Source organism: Halichoerus grypus, chromosome 8, assembly GCF_964656455.1.
Source record: "Halichoerus grypus chromosome 8, mHalGry1.hap1.1, whole genome shotgun sequence".
In the NCBI taxonomy this organism is placed as follows: Eukaryota; Metazoa; Chordata; class Mammalia; order Carnivora; family Phocidae; genus Halichoerus; species Halichoerus grypus.
In genome coordinates this window covers 148,613,195-148,636,819 of record NC_135719.1, presented here as the reverse complement: position 1 = coordinate 148,636,819, position 23,625 = coordinate 148,613,195, and the positions used below count along the sequence as shown (strand labels likewise).

The 23,625-nt window shown below is 53.5% G+C and overlaps 2 protein-coding genes across 3 annotated transcripts in view; one reads left to right on the top strand and one right to left on the bottom strand.

The window, feature by feature from the left end:
- Positions 1-9,013, top strand: part of CINP (cyclin dependent kinase 2 interacting protein) — a 31,208-nt gene extending 22,195 nt beyond the window's left edge. The window contains exon 5 of the mRNA XM_078054245.1: positions 8,039-9,013. Coding sequence (XP_077910371.1) covers positions 8,039-8,064 — 26 coding nt within the window. The 3' untranslated portion in view covers positions 8,065-9,013. The remainder of the gene's footprint in view (positions 1-8,038) is intronic.
- ZNF839 (zinc finger protein 839) lies at positions 4,293-21,156 on the bottom strand. Of its 2 annotated transcripts, none has more exons than XM_036086233.2 (8): positions 20,711-21,156; positions 14,736-15,563; positions 11,763-11,996; positions 9,946-10,038; positions 9,105-9,254; positions 6,313-6,450; positions 6,046-6,169; positions 4,293-5,304 (listed from the first exon to the last, which is right to left on the bottom strand). In XM_036086233.2, the coding sequence occupies exons 1-8, from the start codon at positions 20,999-21,001 to the stop codon at positions 4,421-4,423; spliced, it is 2,742 nt and encodes a 913-aa protein (XP_035942126.1). In that variant the 5' UTR covers positions 21,002-21,156; the 3' UTR covers positions 4,293-4,420. The 2 variants fall into 2 exon arrangements, with proteins under 2 accessions (XP_035942126.1, XP_077910369.1); XM_078054243.1 differs by lacking the exon at positions 20,711-21,156 and adding an exon at positions 18,408-18,546.
- Between the last annotated feature and the right edge of the window lie 2,469 nt (positions 21,157-23,625).

Sequence of the window (23,625 nt, the reverse complement as noted above, 5' to 3'; positions counted from 1 at the left end):
TGGCTCAGTCTGTGGAGCATGCGACTCTTGATCTCAGGGTTGTGAGTTCAGGCCCCACGTTGGGTGTATTTAAAAAAAAAAAAAAGGGCAGTGAAGGACTTAATACCGTGAGCAGGCCTTTCTAGGACGTTCCATGGGTTCTTGATGCCTCATCCCCAGACACCCAAGGGCCCAGGGGACCTAATGGGAAGGGTTGACATTGCGAAGGACAGACAGACACAAAAGAGCTAAGTGACAAATTACCTGGTGGCATTGGTGCAGAGATCTCTCACGAAATGGAAGAGGCATCAAATCAAAGGATGACCCCTCTGGTGGTTGAATTTGCTGAATTCTGCGCTCACTACACAACAGTGAAGTCTCCAGAGAGCCGACAGACTTCTAAACCTAGGAGACTGTTCACACGGTTCTCTGCCTCCAGGTATCTTGCCAAAATAGACAGCCAAGGAGTATGCAAAGGGCAAGTCCGCAAAAATAGAACAGGATTGGGAAAGGGCTTCAGGGTGAATTCACGATAAGTACATTTCATTAAAACTAAGAAAAGAAAAACACCCTCCAGGAAACAGAAAAGCTTATACAAAAGCATCAAAGTAGTCACAACATACCACACAGCTCAGCTCTGAATAACACTTGCATGTCATAAAAACGTGACCCGATAGTTGGTCAGCCATCCGTGCCATCCACCAGATAATCCTGGAGTCCTGCCCTTGTGGCCCATGAAAGCCTGCTCTTCTGGTTCTCTTGCCGTTGGGGGAGACCACGTGGCAGATTCTGGTCACGGAAGGACAGACCTCCCTTCAGTTCCCTCCGTCTGACTTGGCCACTGCAGGGTTTGAGATGTGGCCACCCCGCTGGGTCCCCGACCTGGTTGTGATGAGGCAAAGAGCCGTCCCACCAGCCTGTGAGGGACATGTCGCATGAGGAGACATACACCTTGGTTGTTTGAAGCCCCGGAGGTTCCAGAGCTGTTACTCCTGCCTCTCCAGACCGACCCACAACAATTTTAACCATTCTGGGAGACGGGGTTTGGCAGAGACCACTGGTGGTCCTTCAGTATATCTTTGCTTCATTTGGGTTTTAGCTGGCACATGGCTACCAGTTTAATAGGTTTCAGAACCTTCTTTGCGGCCAACCGTGGCCACGTGACTGAGATGTGCGCGCCAACTTTTGGTTCTCAAAAGTTGTGTGTGCCCCTCCTGCCCCTCACGTTTTGGGGGACGGAGCTGACATATGAGGGTGATGAGCCCCCTCAGGCCTCTGGGGAAAGCCCCTCCCCCCCAAGGGGCGAGGAAGCAACCTGGGTCTGGGCCACCTCTGGAGGAAGGCCACTCAAGTTCCCGACTGCCTTCCGGCTCACGTTTTCACTTGGGAGGTGCCGTCATCTCAAAATGTCCCCGCCAGATTCATATGTTGAAATCCTAACCCCTGGAGGAGATGGTAAGTAACAGGGTGAGGCCTTTGGAAGGTGCTCAGGCCATGAGGGTGCAGCCCCATGCGTGGGATCCATGCTCTTATGAAAAAGGCTCCAGAGAGCTCCACAGCCCCGTCCGCCATGTGAGGACAGAGCGAGGGGTGTCCAGCTGGGACACACAGAGCTCTCACCGAACCATGCTGGCACCATGATCTCCAGCCTGCAGCCTCCAGAGCTGTGAGCAATAAGCTCCTGCTGTCTACGAGATTCCCAGTCTGTGGTATTTGGTTAGAGCAGCCCAAAGGGACTAAGACGAGAGAGAAATAAAACGCCAGCGTGTTCCAGTCGCTTATCCCCGCTACCTCTGTTGAAGCAGCCAGCTGACATCCTACCAAGGGGAAGGTTGGCAAGTGCACGCGGGCGGTGGCACTGGGGGTAGCGTGGGTGCGCTCAGCCCCTGGAGCCGGGCGGTAGTGCCTAAACCTAGAACATCAAGAAGTGACAGTATTAGCCTGTTGCGTAGTGACGTAGACTGAGAACGCCAAAGAGACAGCTACAAGACCTGGAGCTGGTGACCGCGGGAGGAGGATGGAGGAAGACAGTGTAATAATTACGTGGTGTGATGGAGGCCGTAGCTCACACGACGGTGGCCCTCATGGCGCCACAGGTACGAGCATCAGATCAACAGAGAGAAGAGGAAGGGGAGGGGCTGCTTTCTCTTTTAAAAAATAAGTCTCAGAGAACTGACACTTTAAACTATATGCCCATACAATCTTGTTAAAATCAAAAAACAAATGGCAGAAAAGAAAGCAAGCCACTAAGCGAATGAAAAAGCCCAGGGCGGTTCTCTCTAGGAAAAACCAAAGCTTCCGGGAAGTCGTGTCGTCACAACACACGAGCAGTATTTACACTTCACCGTGAGCATTAAATCCTGACTTAATACCATCCCGTGATAGAAGGACACCCGCAGGGAGGTGTGCGAGCCGTGTCCCATGTCTCACGATGCCATCGAGCACGAATAAATCAAGAACGCTGTGAGAGAGACATAACTTGAACACATGGAGGTAAATCACCAAAAAGGAGAAAGTGCTCACCTTGGCCGAGGGGCCGAGGGCTGAGGTCGGGCTGCCCGTGCTGGGCACAGGCCTTCCCGTAGCTTTTGCCATTTCAAACTTATTATGTGCTTATTATTCCCTCGATGAAAATAGACGTTATTCTTTAAAAACTGTAGGCCTCAGAGGACATTAAAGACTGGCTCCCTCTCGGCCTCTCTTCCAGTTCAGCTCTCCCCACTCCCGTGACCACTGGGGAGGCCAACGTGGATGAGCCTGACAGGGCTGGGGGGTGGGGGCCGCGGCTGCAGGCCCTAGTGCTTTCCAGAGAACATAGAAAATAAAGGACTTTCTTTCGTTGCATTTAGTAATGACAGTAGTTGGGCTTGATGCCAGGTAAGGTAACAAACGCTGAAAACATACGTCCTCACTGGGGTCCGCAGCAGCCACCCCGTGGGAGTCCCTTGGGTGGTATGTGTCCCCAGATGGGTGCTCTGACGCCTCTTCACTCCTGCCCCTAATCTGAGTCTCTCGAATTATAAGGACTATGTATACAAAGGAAAATCCGTCATGAGAAAAGGAAATTTTCCTGTGCTTTCTACGTAGTAAGGTGTGTGTGCTAGTGCAGCACCACGGGGTAGAAGCCGTGCTATAAACCTGGGGATCAGGGGACCCCTGAACGCTGCCCTGGCCGGCACAGCACAGGCGCCCAGAGCAGAGGCCTGTCCGTCAGTCCTGGCGGCTGCCGTCCCTCCACGAGCACAGGTCAAACTCACGAGTGCGCCGCCAGAACGTCCTGCTCCGTGGAACGAGGGGGTCTTCTACTCCACTAAATGCACCCTCCGTTTAGAGTAGCACACCCACCACGGTGAAACCAAGCTGTGTCGGGGTGTTCAGGAATGTCCTCTAAATAGAAAATAAGTTCGTATTTAACAGGACCTGGGTCCAGACCACGGACCAGGGGTCCAGACGTGACTCGGTTTGTTGCGTGAGTTGCCTGACAAGGGTCATGAAGGATCCTCAGGCAGGAGGCTCCGTCCTCACTCCACGACCCCAGGACGGGACTCACTCTAGGCTCCTGAGAAGTGTCCCCAAATCCACAGCAGGTTCCGCCGTCTCACCTGTGAGCCCGACTCTCGTGGGCAACTGGCTGGCTCCCCGCTGGCCGCTGCATCCTAGAACGCTGTCCTTCCGTTCTGTGGATCCGGCTTTGAGATCAAGGGAGAGGACAGGAAAATGGCCCTGAAACTACAGCCCGCTCCTCCACAGCAGGCCCTGGAAGGAGCACGGCGCGAGGGTGGGGTGCCGCCGCGATCCCCAGCACTGCCTGCTCGGGGTCTCTCCTCACAGCCTCTGCAAGTGGGGGGGAGAGGAGGACCAAGGGCCTTCCCTGTCCCTCCCCGTAACAAAGCCAAGGAGAACGTTCAACAGAGACGTCGACAGGCAGCTTTGCAGGGGAGGCACGGGAGGACCGGGGCCCTGAGCTCAGCGGCACCCCGCTGCGGACCTCGTGGTCCCACTGCCCGCACCCATGACATGACATGCGAGCAGATACGACTTCCTTTCCTACCTTCCAGTGCTGCCCAGAGCAGCCCACTTGGTTATTTACTTCCTAAACCCAGGTATGGTGGAAAAGCAGCAGGTCACCCAGGAGGTAAGGGGACACAGTTTTGGGGGAGCAGGGCCGACAAGGAAGAGTGTGGTGGCTTTAACCGTGGCAGTCGTCAGGGGCCTCTAGGGACTAGCTCCGTGGACGAATCCAGTGCCGGGTGGTGGCCCGGCCGTCGGTACGAAAGCAAGCAAGACACGGAAGAAGAAGGGAGACAGCCAAGTAGAAAGACGTTATCCTTTATAAATAAGACGTTCGTTTGTGTCAGTATTCACAATAAAAAAATATACATTACTTCAAATAGACCTTCTCTGGCTAAAATACCCGCACGTCCGGGACCGCGGTCCGACTTCACTGTGCGGCCTCTGCCTCTGTACTTTCCGGGGGAGCCCCTTCCCGGGGTCCTGTGTGCACGGTGGGCCCCTCCTCACCAGCCACCAGGACGAGGTCCCCCTCCCCAGACACTAGGGAACCCGGATGGGGCAAGATCAGCCCATCGGAGGTCTGAATAGACAGCGGTTCTTGGCCCTGAGACAACAACTCGCCGCACCCGTTGGTAATTTCAAAAGCCACAGCTTCGCCAACAGCAACAATCCCGGCCAGTCCTCGCTGGTCAGCATGGGCCTCGGGCCCGCAGGGGAAGGGGTCCGAGTCCCCCGCACAGCTTCCCTGAGCCCCATCAGTGAACAGCGCCCCCGCCTGGCCCGGCCGAGGCCCCAGCTCCCGCACGGTCCTGTGGGCACAGTCGGCCGGCACCGTGTCCTCGGACAGAACGCTCAGCAGCCCAGGGCCTGCATCCTCTGTAAGCGGGGTGTGGCTGGGGCTGGTCTGCGGGCCTTTCTGCTGGGGGTCCCGCATCTCGAGGTTTCCAGACCCAGAGGGCGGCAGGGAGTCCTCTCCTCCAGTGGACGTCAAGGTGCTGCAGAGAGCCCGGCTCCTCCGGCTGTCCCCCGAGTTCCAGGCTACAGAGTGTTCCAGAACATTCTCCTCAGGGAATGCTGCCACCTGTCCCTGCGTCCGCGCCCCGGGCTCTCCTGACTGAGGACAGAGACTCAGCCCACTGACGTGCTGATACGAGAAAGCAGGAGCTACACACCCGCTCTCGGCCTCCAAGTCAGCAAGTGCTCTAAGCTGTTGGCCTGCACGCAACACGCTGCTGTCGCTCTCAGAAACCGGCATCGTGTGGCTTTCTTCAGAGTGGTGAGAGGTGTTCCCACCTACGTGACGGGCACAACCTAAACAGTTCAGAAAAACAGGTAAGCGTACGTGTACGGTGGTACGGCCTTTCCGCTGCACTCTCTATCCCAAACAAGCCAGTCCAAATGAACTTTCTGGCAAAACAAATGGAAACCTGAACTCTCCTTGCTCCTGGGGATTGGCAGCGTCCAAGTATGGAGGAAGCTGCAAGAGGCGACATGGATTCATTAGGTGAGGGCGGCTGGGTACCGAACAGGGGCCAGGGTTCTCCCTGCTCCCACTGGACCAGTCTGCCGTCCCCTTCCGCAGAATTCTATGTTCTAAAACGGAGAATGCCTCCTTCAACTGGAGACCTTAGGATCAAGCGGTTTGGGAAAGTGGTGTCATTACTCTCGTACGCCATATGCTCAGTGTCTAGTTGATAGGTTGGCTAGAGCAGAATAAAAACCAGAGTGGGTCCTGTTTCCAATGTTAAATCCCAACTGCCCTTGGAGCCAAGTCTCAGGAAAGCCAAGCCATAGGCGTGGCGTGTCCTCGGGACCCTCCTGAAAGCGATCCACTCACCAGCACGCGGTGGCTCTTCATTTCGGTAAGGGATTCGAGAAAGCCTCCCAGACCTCAAGACTCACGGGGAACCAGAGGGAACAAGAGAACATGGGCAGGTTGGGATAAAACTCTCGAGAAACCAGGTTCTCTTAGCTCTGGCCCCAGCGGCAGCCGCCAGTGGAAAGCAGGCCTCTGCCCGCGGGGCGCGCACCGCGAAGCGCGTTTACCCTCACCGGCGGCTGGGGCGCAGGGGGCGGCCTTCTGTGGGCCTCCGCGGTGGGCAGCAGGCTCGGGGGTGTCCCGGGGCGGAGCGTCTCTTCTGCTCCTCTTCACCCCGGCCAGGCCCTCCTCTGCAGTCTGCGAAGAGGAGACCCCATCAGCTAAGACTAGGAGGAAGCAGCGGGCTCGCGCTTCTCCTTTCCGGAGAACAGCGTTGTGGGCTGAAGTCAAAGCCCGGGGGCTCGGCGGGTCCCCCGGCCCCCCCTTCAGCGCGTGCCCACCTCGTTTCCCCGCTTCTGCTGGCTGGCTTCCTCCGGCCCGGCCCGGCCCGGCTGCCCGCTGCTGCGCTCGGCTGGCACGCACTGTGCGTGCGCGTCTGGTTTCCTCAGGAATTCTGTGATCCCCAAAGACTCGGCGAGCTGGGGAGGAAGGGCGCACAGGGGGGCAGCACATCAGCACAGGTTACAGGACCCAGTGAGCCTGGGAAGCCCCGCCGCGCGGCGAGGGTCCCCTGAACACCGACAGACACGAAGATGCGCGAAGTTCGACGGAACCGCTCAGAAGAAAACGAGTCCTTACCAGAACCTGGACGGTTCTGCGTTAGCACAACACAGAAGCACACACCAAAAAGTTTTTTAAATACGCTCTCTTCAGCATCAGTCAGACACCGGAGTGAGTTCTCGCCCGTGACTCCTCCCGTTCTGAATGCTCACTGGTACCTTCCTGCCCATTCCAGAACAAGGTCTCCTCTTCCAAGCAGTGCAAAGGGTGAGGATGTGGGGGCCTGAGAGCCGAGCCGGGCCCCGGCTTCTCTGCTCCTGGCCGAGGGGACCTTCCTGATCCTGCGAGGGGGACTGCAGCTGCCCGGGCGGGGGCGGGGGTGGATTTGTGAAGACCAGATAAAGGTGACAAGTGACACCTGTCACGCATGGACCCAGGAAGGGAACACCGCGGAGCAGGAGGGAAAGGGGCAGGGAAGGAGGGGCAGCAGATCAAGGTCCGGGTAGGAGACAGCCCCTCAGGTTCGGCGCCTCCCAACCTGCCTGTGTCCCCTGCAAGCTGGGCCACTGTCTGTGCTCCCAGGAGACTGTGGCTCAGCCTCAGCTGCCTGCGAAGATGGGTCCCGACGGGCGTGCACAGCACTGCGTGTCCAGTCCGCCTGTGACAGGATGACACCCGCACGTGTTGAGCTCACAGTCTAAAAAACATGTAAGTTGGGGCATCTGGGGGGCTCAGTCGGTTGAGTGTGTGACTCTTGATTTTGGCTCAGGTCGTGATCTCTGGGTCATAGTATCGAGCCCCAAGTCGGGCTGCACGGAGTCTGCTTGGGATTCTCTCTCTCCTCTCCCCCTGCCCCACCCCCCTCCCCATGCACTCTCTCTCTAAAACAAATAAATATTTAAAAACAAAAAACAAAAAAAACTCATGTAAGTGATTCCTGCCCACCAAGGCATCTGTATGAAGCTTAGAAAAAACCCATTACGGGCGCCTGGGTGGCTCAGTAGGTTAAGCGTCTGCCTTCAGCTCAAGTCATGATCTCAGGGTCCTGGGATCAAGCCCCACGTCGGGCTCTCTGCTCAGCAGGGAGCCTGCTTCTCCCTTTCCCTCTTTCTCAAATAAATAAATAAAATCTTAAAAAAAAAAAAAAAAAAGAAAAAACCCATTATATTTCTATAATATGTAATTCAAGAAGATAAAATACAAAAGTTTATTAGGTAATATTAAATATTGAATTTATATAAAACTGATGACCAAAAAACCCCCCAAAAGCCAAAACCCCAAAACCCATGGACTGTTACAGTGTGGTTCGAGACTGCTTGCTACGGAAGTAAGGTACCCTCTGTTGACGCTAATGCTAGGGGCAGGCGGGCAGACCCATCCCCAGGTTAGTGGACCCTCAAACAGCAGTTAAAGGCAACATGGCCCAAGTATTCCTTATGGTTGTGAACCAGGACTGTGGCTGCCCCACTCTGACCCCAAACTTGCTAGTTGGGTTCTTCTTTCCAGCTCTTGGCTCAGGCAGAAAACCCTGAGGGTAAAGCCTCCTGTGAGGGGAACCGAAACCACCCCCCCAAGCAACAAGGACTGCCCCAAGCCAGCAAGACCCCTCAGGACTGAGCCCAGGACAACGAGACTGGACCTTCGCTGCCCCTGCACGTACCCACCCACCTTCACCCTACATTCTCCTTACATAAACCTGGAAGGATCTTCAGCACTTGGGAGACGGTCTTTGAGACGCCAGTCCGTGGTCCTCCCGGTGTCGGCCTCGCTGAAATAAACTCCTTTCTTGTGTCCCTACCACTCACCTCTCTGCCTGTGGATTTTCTCAGCAGTGAGTGGCCGAGCCTGGTGTGTTTGGGACCCCAGAGCCAGCTACAGTTGCACGAGTAAACGGGCATATTAAAGCCATGGCATCACTCGGCGCTCCATTTCAAGGTGGGGCTGAGGGCTGGGGGCGAGGGGACCTGCCCGGCGGGGACCCCTGAATGAGGAGACCACACAGGACACACTGCACCCAGCAAAGGTTTTATCTAAAACAAGTAAGACCACATCAGTTCAAAACTTACTTTTATCCAAAACCCAATATAGCCAGAGGCAACTGGATGATGACGATGACAGGGAAATGAGGATTCTGTCAGAACCCCCACAGTCCGTGTCTGTGACCCCGGTCACCCTCACACATACACCCTACCAACTGGGCTGTTCCCTGACGTCAGCAGTGAGAGAGAAGACAATGGTGCTTTCAGTTGCCGTCAGCCTCTGTGCATTCCTGAGGTTCCCCAAACAAGCGCCACTTTGCTTTTAAAAAAATGTCACGTGATGGGAAAAAGAGAGCTGAAAAGAAGTTGACTATGAGATGTCACTACTAAAAACATGCTCCTCTGGGGTGCCTGGCCGGCTCAGTAGGTGGAGCGTGCGACTCCTGATCTCGGCGGCGTGAGTTCAAGCCCCACGGTTCTAGATGGAGATTACTTTAAAAAATAACTAAAAATAAAAACATTCTTCTCTTTAAATGGATATCCCTCTTTTGGCAAATGTAAAAGCAAAACTTTTTCCTATGTGAGACTGTTACCTTATTGTTGCTTATTTCCAGAGGCTCCCGGGAACACAGACCAGAACCACTGAGGTAATCTTGACACATTTTCTTAACCATTTTATGCAACTCTTCAAATTCCTTATACACAGCTGGGAACAAAGGTTTTGCTAGATGACCTGTTTCAACCTTCATGAAGATAAAGATGACAAGAGAGGTTTAAGCCAGAGGCAATGAAATGGCAACTACAGAAAGAAGCTTCGAGGAGGGAAGCTTACAAGCTCCTCAAGCTGTCAGCGGCCCATCATTTCCTCCACTCCCTGGTCACTCCCCGGTCAGAGCCCGTGGGTGCCCAGCACTGTGCTCGGTGGGGACACCAGGACGGGCCAGAGAGCGCACGGCCTCCCGGGGGAAGGCACCAGGGGGCTGTGGGCCAGAGCTCCCAAGGAGGCGTGCCGGGGGGGTGGGCAGGAAGGGACCAGAGAGGCCCTGGGGACGGGCCTGCAGGCGGGACGAGTGCCTCACTCCTCTGGGCAGCTCTGGGGGCGCCTCCTGCCTAGTTAGGGCAGGCTCACCAGGGTGGAGAGCCTCGTCACCAGGCCGGCGAGGGCAGGGGGAAAGGCGACAAGGGCCCTGGGCTGACCATCGTTGGCCGCCACCACTTTCTTGCCTCGCGCACCACGTTACAACAGGCAGGGGAGGCCCAGGCCCCGAGGCCAGGTGTCCGGGGGGTTGGGGGTGGGCAGGCTCGCTTCGGCTCTGTCCTGGGGGAGGGAAATGATTCCAGATGGCCTGGCTTTTCTAACATAAATGTGAAGGAGGTCTTTCTAAGTAACTTCAAATCACGCCTCCATCATTTAGAATCGCTAAGACGACTTACCTTCATCAGAAGAAACTCGTACACGGTCACGACCTGGGCCAGCTGAGGGAGCGCCAACTCCACTAGGGCGTCTCGGTCACACTGGTGCAGAAACTACCGGAAGGAAGCATTTGACAGCTTTGAAAGCCCCGAAAGAATCTCCCAGGAGCCAACAAGTTGGTGTAACAAAGCACATAAAAGTTCCCCCAAATCTCAGTGATGCAGCAACTCCCAACTGTAAACATTCTGTGTATTAAATATCTCACTTGTCTATCCATTGACGAAGTCTATGATCAACTCTGGATTCAAAGTCTGACTCCCCTGTGACAGCATTGAGCACTTAGTGGGTTCCAGGCCCTGGGTCAGGAAATGTGTTCCCTACTCTCCGGGGACACAAAAAAGCAAGCAAGTCCCGGGCAGCCTGCAGTCTAGAGACCACTGCCAAAGGACAGGCCGGGGAAGAGGAGGACCCAGGTGAATGCAGGGGTGGCTCAGTGGGGGCGTGGGGGAGAGAGATGCGGGGACGGCAAGGTCCTCGGGATAAGGGGAGGAGTCAGGGAAAGGGCAGAGGAGTCAGGAATGACTGTGGGTTCCCAGCTCGAGCCCAGGCAGACCCTGGGCAAATTAGGGGTGGGAAGTGGACGGTGGGACGGTTTATAGGACGCCCGGGTGCGGACGTCTGGAATCAGAGCTCGGGGGCTCAGGAGATGTGACTGGGGCGAACCGGCAGTACGCGGGTGTCAGCAGAGGGCAGATGGCTGGGACACCAGGAGGACGGAGGAGGGCACCCAGGGAGGCAATGGCGTGGGAGGGAAGGGAGCAGTCTCAGAGACAGGAAGCGTCAGGGGCTCGGGAGCTCGCGAACCTGTCGGGTTCCTCATCTACTAAGCAGAGATAATGAAGGAAGGAAACCTGGAACTCAGCGCGGAGGCTGGGTTAGGGTGGCTGCGCTCAGTAGATGGTGGCATTTTGAATGTTAATGGATGAATCGAGTCAAGGACTACCTTACCCCCTACTCCAAAAAGTTAGTCATCCAGGATTAATTAACCAGCCCAACGAGAGAAAAGCAAATTCGCCAGGGTTTAAATTTCCCGCGAGAGCATGCAAGCTCACGAAGTTTTCTAGGAAACCCGCTTCCTCTCTGAAAACCTCTCGTTTCCCCTTGTGGGTGAGTCTGGAGGCCCCGGTTCCCTGATGGGCACCCTGACGCCCACTGTCTCATTAACTCGCTACCTCTAACTCTCTCTGCTACCCTTCACTTCTTTTCTTTTCTTTTTTTAATTTAAATTCAATTAATTTACACATTTAAATTCATTTATCAACAAATTTTTTTTAACTTGAAGATCAGCTGTGTGTCACTTCTTTTCCTTCATCACCTGGCCATTACCATCATCCTAGCCAAAGGCAATCCGGATGAATTTAGGGTTCCACTTTTCTAAATCAACCCCATTAAATTCACTAAGTCTACTCTCAAGGGACTGGGATGGAGATTCCAGGGTTCAAAACCTGAAACATGTTTCTATGCCTTAAAACTTTTCACAGAAGGGGCGCCTGGGTGGCTCAGTCGGTTAAGCGTCTGCCTTCGGCTCAGGTCATGATCCCAGGGTCCCAGGATCGAGCCCCACATCAAGCCCTCTTGTCATTTCAGACAAGGAAAGCTTGGAATTACTTCAGATAATACTATCCCTGAATTCATTACACACTTCATCCAATTACATTTCAGGTGAACTGCTTAGTTGATCTGGGTATTTGACTTTTAATTCAGAAACCTAATAGTGAATTGTCACACACCACGCCAAAGACACAGGTTTCAAGAACAGGGTCTCAGAGCCACGCACCTCCTTGAGCCTGGCTCTAGCCCTCGACGGGCTCTGCGCGCCCGCCGCACGGGCACCCCCAGGCGGGGGGGCCGCTCCGCTCCGCCCCAGGACGGCTGTGCTGGCCTCCGCCGGGGCTGTGGACGAGTCACTCCTTCTAGGGCCTGGGTGTTCCTCTGATCCCAAAAGCGCTGAATAACTTCCGTTTTCTAGTTCAGATACCAAGGCCTCTTCAACTTCTAGAGACTGGCTATTCTAGATAGCGTTGCACACCCAAAACAAAACAAAACAAACAAAAGTTTTATACGCCATAGTGATGACCTTAGGGCAAAAAAAATGTCAAGTCAAAAGCAAGGAACTTGCTAAATTATTTCTTCTTTGCACTATCAAGATGCATTAACTGTAATCAACTTAAACTTTCCCAACAAAGTTCCCCTTTAAGACATCCAGTGAGCATTAGTGAGCCGGTAAGGCCCGGCGGACAAACCATGACCCTGGGTGTTGCCCAAAATGAAACAAGGAACTTCTCTGACATCACTGTCATCTTACAAATTAAACTGAAATTACCCATGACTTTAAAAAAATCATTTCTTATTGGATATATTTCAAACACTATAAACTTCATACTTTGAAAATATACAGTTCAGTAGATTTTCGTACACCGAGAAGGTCGTGTAACCATCACCACTGATCCCAAAACATGTTTGTCCCCCCCCACCCCCGAAGGACCCCTGTACCCATTGGCATCATTCATTCTTCCCTGCCCCCAGGCCCCAGGAGCTGTGAATCTACTCTCCGTCTTCGTGGATTTGCACAGCTTTTGAAGAGTCCTGGGTCTGACACTGTCCAGCTATTTCCTCATTCCGCACCCACTCCCCCTCTGAAAACAGGAGTAATCCACCTCCATCTCCCAGGACTGATGGAACGTTAAATGAATACAAGGAACACACTTCACGTGGCAGCTAGCCCCAAGCGTGTCCTCTGAACTCTTACGGAATTTCCCCTCTAAATCTTCATTAGAGTGGAGCTCCAGAAGGAATGCCAGGTCTGTCTGTGGCTTTAGGTGCCATGAGTCTGTGCCTGGGAAAGGACAGGAGCGACACACGCCTGCACGTCCCTCCCCACCCCAGCAGCTGGAGGCACCCCTCACAGGCAATCTGGACAGCCACCACGCCCAAGGCCAAGGCCCAGTATTCAGGAAGTCAAGTATCTACAAATTGCTTCTGCTGTGGTGTAGGATTTCATTACTTTTTTAAAAAATTTTATTTATTTATTCTACAGATAGAGCACACAAGCAGGGGGAGGAGCAGAGAGAGGGACAAACAGACTCCCCGCTGAGCACAGAGCCTGATGCGGGGCTTGATCCTACGACCCTGAGATCATGACCTGAGTCGAAACCAGAGTCAGACGCTTAACTGACTGAGACACCCAGGCGCCCCTAGGATTTCATTATGGAGGAAGTCGGAAGTGCCGGCTAGCCTGGTCATCCTGAGACAGTCCTGGGCACAGCTGTTGTCCCTTGGGATTATTAATAGTGCCCCTTTCGGGGCGCCTGGGTGGCTCAGTTGGTTAAGCGACTGCCTTCGGCTCAGGTCATGATCCTGGAGTCCCTGGATCGAGTCCCGCATCAGGCTCCCTGCTCGGCAGGGAGTCTGCTTCTCCCTCTGACCCTCCCGACCCTCCCCCCTCTCATGCTCTCTCTCTCTCAGTCTTTCTCTCTCAAAATAAATAAATAAAATCTAAAAAATAAAAAAAAAAAAATAGTGCCCCTTTCACTCTCTGAATGTCCTGCTTTGGATGATAAACTACATGTCACCCTGGTCCTACCTCAAGTGAAGTAGAGAGGTTTCTCAAAAGTTGGGGTTTTACCAGCCACGAGAGGTGCAGACCTCCCCCAACGAGGCAGCCTCGAGGGTGGGCTTTGAAGTCAAAAGACCTAAGTCTAATTCCCACCTGGCAGAGTCCTAGAAGATTGAAAACACTCCTGCCCAAAGGGGGCATGAATAAACAGTGCTGTGATTGAAGCTAATGCGACAGGGGGAGGTAGTACTTTTGAATCCTAACACAGGGCTGTCCCCTGGTTCTACCACTAGACCTCAGGAAGGATGTCCTGGGCCCACACAGTACCTGCTCAGGCCCCAAGGAGCTGATCTGTAAGCCAGAGTGGCCACCAGCCTCTCCCCTCCTTCAGGAACCCCTGCCCCACAGCAGGGAATGAGGCGGCCAGAGCGGACAGGCACTCATTTCCAGCATCCTCCAGGTCACTGAAATCACAAGCTCCCACTGACTAGCCACATCGATCCAACGCTGGTTTCTCTAACATTTCAGAAACTACAAATATAATCACCTAGCCGCAAGCACAGACAGAAATAACAGCCAACACAAGTCGAAGGAAAAGGAACGCGGGTGAGGGTGACCACGGAGGCCTGCCGTTTGTTAAAGGGATCCGTCTCGTCTGCATTTCATAAATAACTGACCTCTTGAACACGGCACACAAATGCACACCACACATTTAGGAATGTGAAATTGCTGTCAGTAAATTCTGATGTGGTGATGCAACTCAGTGTAGCTTCTGTCTGCCTCGTCTGATTGTGAGTTTCTGAAGGGACAAAACGCGAAAGCAGCGTGTTACTGCTGACCCTCCAGGAAGCGCCCTTGTGGGCCGTTGCCCCCAACTCAGACCCTTCCCAAGGCCCACTGTTATGTCAGCATCAGCCAAGAGTGCTCTGCGATTAGTTTTACCCACCAAATCTAAAGAATTAGCACCTCTGTTCCCACCCAACACGCTCAGCGAACCCTACGACACACCACACACAGGACACACCTGTCCTTGCTTGTTGGCGGCAGTGGGGACAACAGTGGAGGAGTGTCAGATGCCCTGCTCTGGTCATCTTGGCTCTACTCGAGCCTTCCCCCGAACCCCTATCAGACACCACAGAGGTTCACTTCAGGATGGGCAGGACGAAGGCCACAGTCAGCAGACAGAAACATTACCTGCAGGCCAGCCCGTGGAGACTGGGCCCCGGCCCCACTTAGAAGGGCTGGTGTGGACGGCCCCGGCGACGTCAGGCCAGCAGTCCTGCCCTCCGCGCAGCCTCGAGTCGCGCTCCCGTTGGCTTTCTCACACAGCAACTCTTCAGGCTCCAGCTGGCCGTGGCCTGGATTCAGTTTAAGATGCCGGGCCAGGCCCCCCTTTCCAATGTAGGATTTTTCACACGTCTGACACTTAAAACTCTTGGGCCTCAGGGAGCAGCTGGACAAGTCAAAGAGCACCTGCTTTTCCCTCTGTTCTTCATCTTCTTCCACACTCAGTTCTGAGTAATCGTCAGAATCTGACAAGTGACCGTCAGCCAAATCCTCCGTTTTTATGAATTTATAATCTTTAGCTTTATACTTGGGAGGTCGAGATATCCGTCCAGAACGTGTTTTCACTTTTAAGGACTTTTTTAGTTTCTCAGTGTGTTTTGTGTGCAAGCTGGAAATAAATAAATTTGCTGAACTGGATGACACAGATGTTGCTGCTGGTGGGTCAGAAGCTGACAAGGGGGTCAGCGGGGCACCCTGTCCATTTGGAGCCAGGGGCTGGAGGGCGGGCAGGGGCCTCTGCACAAACACCTGAACGGGGGACGAGCTGCTCAGGAAGCGCGGCTGGGGCCCGGTGCTCAGGATGGGCTGCACCCGGAACCCCAGCACCCTGGAAGGCCTCGCGGGCAGCTGGCTCAGCCTGGCTGGCTTGGGCTGGATGGTGGCCAGTGCGGGCTCTGGCCTTTGCTGACCCTTCATTTCTCCAGATGTCATCCTGACACAGATGGCTTCCAGTTGCTTAAATACAGAAAGAGAAAAGCGTCAGGCTCATCAGCATTTCTACAATTCTGCTCTCATCTTAAATGTATTATTGAAATTGTTTCTAAGTTATAAAATACATTTTACCTATAAAAGTCTATTTAATGGATCCGTACTGTTTACAAAGGTGTTTCTCAAGCTTTCCGACCAGACCTTTACATCACATCCATATGTGCACACAGAAACATTTGCACACATAAATTAAAGTTCACGAAATCACTTACCATTTCTACATAAATGCCTTCTGATAGTATCTATTCCATATCATTTTTGAAAAAATACTAATCTTAATCCACTAAATTGACTTCATGACCCAATAAGAAGTATCCTTCTTTACAGTTTTACCACATTTGTATTTACTTGGAATTCCTAGTACTCTAAATTGGACTCAACTCAATAAATAGGCTCATTTTCTTGAAAAGTTAATGAAATTCTAGAAACAAAAAAAGCCATAAAGAACAACGTAACACAGGTTCCTACCACCTGCCTCAAGGCACGCAACATTACCCTCATAAGCTCTCTGCTATCCTCCCAATCTGCGTGCTCTCTTCCTTCTTCACCCTAGACTGAAAGTTTATTGATCGTTCTCATGCATTTTTTTAAAGATTTATTTATTTGAGAGAGCGAGAGGGAGAGAGCGAGCATACCCAGTGGGGAGGGGCAGAGGGAGAGGAGAGGGAGAATCTCAAGCAGATTCCCCGCTGAGCATGGAGCCCGACACGGGGCTCGATCCCACAACCCCGAGATCATGACCTGAGCTGAAACCAAGAGACAGATTCAACCGAGCCACCCAGGCACCCCTCTTATGCATTTTTTATATTACATATGTAGATATCCCTAAAAATAGGCAGTTCAGTTTTGTCATGTTTTTCAACTTCATGTAAGTGCATATCATCTCCTGCAACTTGGTGGGGCTTTTTCAGCTTTTTACTCCCCATCCATATCAAGGTGTATAGCTCTCATTTACTCTGCAGTAAGAAAACACTCTCCTGTTGATGGACAAGTATCTCCAACCCTGTGCTCCTGTGGTGTGCTCAGAACCTGCATGGACGTGTGTGCATATGTGTGAGTTTCCCCAGGACACATACCTAGGAGTGGGGTGCTTACCTTCAACAACTTTTTAACATCTAACAAAATCTTAGGGGAGCCAGGGTGGCTCAGTCGGTTGAGCGTCTGACACTTCATTTCAGCTCCGGTCGTGATCTCAGCGTCGTGGGATCGAGCTCATTGGGCTCCACGCTCAGTGGGCAGTCTGCTTCAGTCTCTCTCCCTCTCCCTCTGCCCCTCCTCCCACTTGTGTGCTCTCTCTCTCTCTAAAATAAATAAATCTTATAATGCACATGCTTTCTGACACAGCAACTCCGCTTCTTGGATTCCACAAGAAACACAGGTACCAAGATGTAGGCCCAGGAGGTGCACGACAGCACAGTCTGTGACAGCAAAGCGCCCACCAAAGGGGAGGGCTGCCGCCAACACTGTTCCACAAATCATTATCGAGCAGTGACCATGCGCCAGGGCCAATGGTACTTGTGTTAGCGATGTGACGGTCATGGGTTCAGGGGAGAGGCAGCGAAACGGACATGACTCGGGGCCTCACAGTGCAGAAACAGTCAGCGTCTTTGTCCAACCTCATCATTCAGGACAGGCTTCCCCAGCCTCGGCACCACGGACATTTCGGACCACTAATTCTGTGCAGCAGGGGCCGTCCTGTGCACTGGAGGATGCGGACAGCAGCCCTGCCCCTACCCACTAGATGCCAGGGGCAGCCCCCAACTTGGGACAAAAATGTCTCCAGACACGGCCAAACGCCTCCCTAGGGGAAAATGGCCCCCGGGTTGAGAACCGCTGATTTGGGGCCACCAACAGGCTCTGTTTGGACTCAACCCTATACCGTGTGGAGGGTCGATAAAAACGTCACGCAGGGCAGAGCACCACCTCTCACTGAAATCAAGCTGGAGTCCGTCTGTCTGTCTCCATGTGATACATCTACCACAAACAGCAGAGGTGATTCAGTGTACTAGTTTATGAGGCCACGTACAGAGCTGGAGCCAGGGGCCCACGAGGACCCATCCTGGGGTACTTGTGAATGGAATGACAATGATCTTTTAATAATCACACCTGTTTCACATTATGACCATTTAGAATGTCTAACCTCTTGGGATGTCACCAGATAATGCCAATACACACCCCCCCAAATCCTACTGTTTTAAGGGTACCTCAATTTTTAAATCTGCTCCAGACCAGTTTCCTTTGTGGGTGTTATACTTGATATTTTGTTATATATTTATTTTACTCAGCAAACTCTTACTAAGTATCTCTGTGTGCCAAAACTTACACATAAGCCAATGTGGGTGAGGAGGTGGGTGACACCGGGAGAGGCGATTCAGAGATACACACTTGCAGTTATACAATAAGTCATGGAGGTGAAAAGTACAACACAGGGAATATGGTCAATAACACTGTAATACGCTGACGTCGTACGGTGACCGTGACGTCACCTGCGGGGAGGCCTGAATAACGTACAAACTTGTGGAATGCTGTTGTACACCTGAAACTGTCAACTATACTTCAATTAAAAAACACACAGAAGGGGCGCCTGGGTGGCTCAGTCGTTAAGTGTCTGCCTTCGGCTCAGGTCATGGTCCCAGGGTCCTGGGATCGAGCCCTGCATCGGGCTCCCCGCTCAGCGGGGAGTCTGCTTCTCCCTCTCCCACTCCCCCTGCTTGTGTTCCCTCTCTGGCTGTCTTTCTCTCTGTCAAATAAATAAAATCTTTAAAAAAAAAAAAAAACACACAGAAAACATAAGCCAAGTCCTCGCCTCACCCTTGAGGAGGTGGGCGGCTTCCCCCGCCATGCCTCAGTCACCTGCTGACCTGCTGAGTCAGGATCTCCTGCCCCGAAGTCTGTACTTTCAAAAGCTCCACTGACGATTCGGAAGGCCGACTAGGCTCCCTAAGGACACAAGGACACCACGGCGCAGACAGGTGCAGTGAGAGAGGCGGCCCTGTGGGTGGGGTGGGGGAGGGACTTCCCAGGGGAGGGGACCTAAGAAGGCTGAAGAGAATTTTGGCCAGGTGGAAAGGTAGACTAGGTGTAAGGAAAAATGTGTGAATGCAGAGGCGCATGAAAAAGGGCGAGGCGTGTTGGAAGGAACTGGGAATGTTTCTACGGTACAGGAACAGGGAGGATGGGGAGGGACGTGAGCCAAAATCTGACCCCCGGGAGCGCATTCACTTGGTCTGGGCCTTCTGATCCACCCCCCTCCCCCCACACACAGAACCACAAGGCCTGGGTTCTCTAAATGCACATTCCACCCTACCCCCACCACTGCCTGTCCCCTTCCGTATTTTCAACTGGGACTCATCCTTTGACAAGGTAATTTCTGATCCCTTCAGCCAGAAATAACTTCTCCTTTGTCTCTTTAGACCCAGTTCTTCATCTCTAGTTTTCTGACCTTGCTTAGAATTAGAAGTTACCTGAGTCATGTACCTCATTGGTTAGGCCATAACCTCCTTGGGTGCAAGGTACGTATCTGGTTTGCTTTTGTGGCCTCCCTGGCACAGCTGGGGCTCAAAGGGCACCAGGTGAATAGACCGCAAAATTACACTATTGCGAAGCCAGGGAGAATTTATACCTTCCCAGTCAGATTAGCTACAGGATACAATCATGCTGCTGCATTCTGATTAAGTGTGCTCGCATTTTATGGAAAATGTCATTTCTGGACTCTTTAAGGTGCCGTACCAAACCCAAAAAGCTGGGGTCACATTCAACAGGTGCTGGGGTGCAGCCACACCTGGGGAGCCGTGAGCAAAGTCACCCAACCTCCCCGAGCTTGTTCCTCATCTGGAGAATGCTGACACAAACACTTCCATGAGCCTGCTGAGAAGCGACTGGCACGGTGCCAGCCATGGGACGGAGGCTCTGCAGACAGTGGCCACCACCCTCCTCCTCCAGACCTGCTTGCACCACAGATGCAGGCGACATCTGCTTCTCCGCAGAGTATGAGCTAGAAGGCTCACCCAACGAGCCATCCCTCTTGCGAACTGAGGAACCAAAGCCCAAAGAGGTTGGGTTACTCAGGGTCACACCTCTGGGAAACAGTCTGGGCAGAATCATAACTGTCTTCCCCAACATTAGCAAGACACCTCTCCAGTCTTGATCACCAACTGGGTACAACTCTAAGCAGCCAAAATCGCTTCCTGAGAAAAACAAAAAACGAAGACTGCTAATAACAACGACAACAACCAACAGGGTTGATTCTAGTCTCCATCTATTTATTCCGAGAAGAAGCATCTCTCTGGCAACTTCGGGGTGAGAAGTGTCAGTGTCATTTGCAACCCCAGCTCTGCAAGGGGATGTGGCTTTACAGATGACGTGGAGGACCTCGGGCTTCAGGAGCTACACGGGGCCCTCGGGCTCGGAAGACCCTGCTCTAGTTCCAACTTCCCTAGTAGCCACGAGCTGCGGGACCCGCGAGATGGTAGCCCAGAAATGGTGTTCTGTAGTAGGCTGAGTGCTTTCAGGTATTTCCTTCAGTGAGTGTATGCCAGGCTCGGCGCTGGGCCCGGGGCCCCGAATCCAGGCACCACCGCCCAGGCTGGTAAGTGCTGCGCGGAACGAGGAGCGTGTGCGCAACTCTGTCCCGAGTCCCTGCGGGGCACGCGCTGCAGCCCCCACGGGAAGGCTCTGCGGGCGGGCTCCGTCTCCCGCACTCGGGTCTCCGCTCCGCTGTCAGGCCGCAGGACCACTCGTCCTACAGCAGCGCCTTGTCACTCCCAGAACCTCCCGCAGGTCCTCCACCGACTGTTCCAGGCCGCACCCGCGGCGCCCAGGGCGGAGCTTGGGACACAGCGAGGCTCCGCAAACGCGGGACGAACGACAAAGGCCTGAGCGAGGCGCCCCGAGCAGCGCGGCGACAGCGGGCGGGGTCCCCGGCAGGGGGCCCACGAGGCGCGCGGAGGAGCTGCAAACGCGGGAGCGGTGACAGGCGGGGGCGGCCGCTGCCTCTCCCGCCCGGAGCTCCGAGGCCGAAGACGGCGCGCGGGGACGCGGGCCCCGGTCCGCCCGCCGCGAGGCCTCGGCCCCCTCCGGGCCTCAGTTTCCCCACGTCCCTCCCGGCGCCTCACCTGGGGCGGCAGCAGGCGCGGCGGGCGCGGGGCCTCGGCGTCGGGGCCCCGCTGCAAGGCGGCCTGCTGCGCCGCGTCCCGCAGTCGCCGCGCCGCGTCCTGCAGCACGAAGGGCGGCGGCGGCGGCTCGGCGGGCGGCTGCGCCTTCGTCACCTGCTCCAGGACCTGCCGCAGCTGCTCGGGGCCCAGCGGGGCCACGCGCGCGGCGGTGCCGCTCTGGCCGGGGGGGGCCCGGGCGCCGCCACCGCCGTCCTCGCTGCCGTCCTCAGCCTCCGGCTCCGCGTCCGCCATGGCAGCCGACACGGGGACTCGAACCCGCGCCACCGGGACACGGCGGCTCAAATGTGCGTCACCTGGGAAGGGGGTGGGGTGGGGGCTACGAGTGCCCCGCAGGCCAAGACACCTCGGAAGGCGACCGCACCTGGGCGAGCAGGTCGTGGGCGGGGTCTGCGTTGGCCCTGCCCCGTCGCCTTTTCGCCGAAGACGGAAGGAGCTTTAGTTTCCTCTCACTCGTCACAGATGTATTTAACTTCCAAATATCACTCTTCCAGGAGCTCTCCAGGGTCTCCCAGACGAAGGTCTCCGGAGTTCCAGAGCCCCTTAGCCTAGCATCACACAATCCAAAAGTTCTCAAGGTCATGTGCATTAGAGCCACCGGAAGATCCTGTCTGGTCCCACCTTAAGGCCTTCTGATAAACAGATCTGGCAGGGGACCCTAAGTGTGCTTTTTTATTAAATATATATATATATTATATATATAATTTATATATATAATATATATAATAAATATATATCTATTATATGTATATAATGAGTTTTATTTATTTTTTTTAAGTAGGCTCCCTGCCCAACGTGGAACTTGAACTCAGGACTCTGAGATCAAGAGTCACGCGCTCCACCAACTGGGCAGGTGCCCCCAAAGTGTGCATTTTTTAAGGGGTGTAGGGGCAGAGGGAGAGGGAGAGAGAGAATCCCAAGTGGGCTCTATCCCACCACCCAGATCACGACCTGAGCGGAAATCAAGTCTGATGCCCGGAGGGACTGAGTCACCCAGGTGCCCCCGCAAAGTGTGCATTTTTAACTAGTGCACCCAACCCCAAATTGTTCCCAGGTCTACCCTCTCATCCAGACTGGATGCACCTTAAGGGCCAAGATGATATTTTACTCAGTGCTCAGCACAGGGCTCGGCCCAGAGCACAAGATTAGGGAATGAATGATGCATGGATAAATACGAAGGATGGAGGGAAGGAAGGAAGGAGGGAGGGAAAGGAAGGTCCCCCCCCACACACACATTTCAGTCCCATCCATCCCAGCTCTCTCACTTCCTCTTCAGCCCAACCTTTCCCACTCTCCCCTCCTCTTACTCTCCTGGCTCTGTGTGTCCTTCCCAGAGTCTTGCCGCTGCTGGTGTGGGCTCCTTTCCCCGCTCCCCTCCCCAGGGAGGGCAGTAGGGCCATGGGTTGACAAAGTTACTAAGCACCTGCTGGGTGAGTCACCTTCCCTGCCTTCAGGGCTGTCCTGCCCTCCGTATACAGTGTAGGCAGGAAGAGGAGGAAACTGGCATTTACACTAGAATATGAGGAGTGTCCTGATGCCCACAAAAGGGGGAGACTGGGGAGCCAGGCTGATGTCCGAGAAGCTTCTGGTAGACCTTCTGATCATTTTTCTCTCCACATGGCCATCGTCATTATCATAGTCAACACTCGTGTTGCATTGACTAAGCTCCCTGCAGTGTTCTAACTTAATTCATTAGTGGCCTCACTAAGGACTGGCCTGAAGGGAGATTAGATTTATGGAATCTGTTTCAGTTCCTCAATCCCTTCTTTCCTTTTTTTTTTTTTTAACTCTGACCCCTAAGCCAGGAACTGCCCTCCTCGTCTAGAGCAGAGTGCCCCATTGCATCATGTTTTTGAGCCTGTCCAGGGAGGGAGGGGGACTTTTCCTCTATGCTCTTAGGTTCAGTCTTCAGGGGGCCTGTGAATTAAAGTGACAAAAGACAGATTAACAAGAGAAAAGACAAAATTTAATGATGCATTTTTATTCATGTACCTAGGGAATTCACAGAAAAATGTGACTCAAAGAGGCAGGTAGAATGAGGGGCCTATATACTATCTTAATAGGGGAAGGGAAGGGGAGAAAGGCGCTTATGGGAAAACAGATGCCTTTTAGGAAAGATAAACGGACCCTTACCAGAGTAGATGGGAGATACAAGTTTTGTGACATGTAGTAGATGGGAGATACAAGTTTTGTGACATTTTGTCTGTGCCTTGTAGATGTGATGGCAACGTCTCTCCAGTGACAAGAGCCCATCTTTCCTGATTGCTCCCAGGGAAGGGGATTTATGACAATTGAATTCTTTTTTTTTTTTTTTTAAGATTTTTTATTTGACAGAGAGAGAGCACAAGTAGGCAGAGGGAGAGGGAGAAGCAGACTCCCCGTGGAGCAGGGAGCCCGACGCGGGGCTCCATCCCAGGACCCTGAGATCATGACCTGAGCCGAAGGCAGACGCTTAACCGACTGAGCCACCCAGGTGCCCCTATGACAATTGAATTCTTTTGAATTCTTTGGGAAGGCTCTACTTTTAGGCAGATAAGACTTTTCAGGAATTCAAATGGCTTCTGCTCAAAACAACTTTTATTCTGGACCCACTAGCAGCTGGCTCCTCCTCTGCGCAGCCAAACATGGTGCCTGGCACATACGTCCACAACGAGACCTCCAAAGTGTCTGTACTGGTCGTCAGCAGCCCCAGGTTCTCCTTCTAACTAACTGTTCCTAAGAACAAGGGTCCCATCACTGGCATTTAATGAGCACTTTTAAAACACGCTGAGCCCTTGCCAAGGGCTTTGCGCCTCTGGTCTGTGGCCTTGAGCTATTACTGAATTCCATCAGAGCTTAACACATATTTGAGAAAAGAA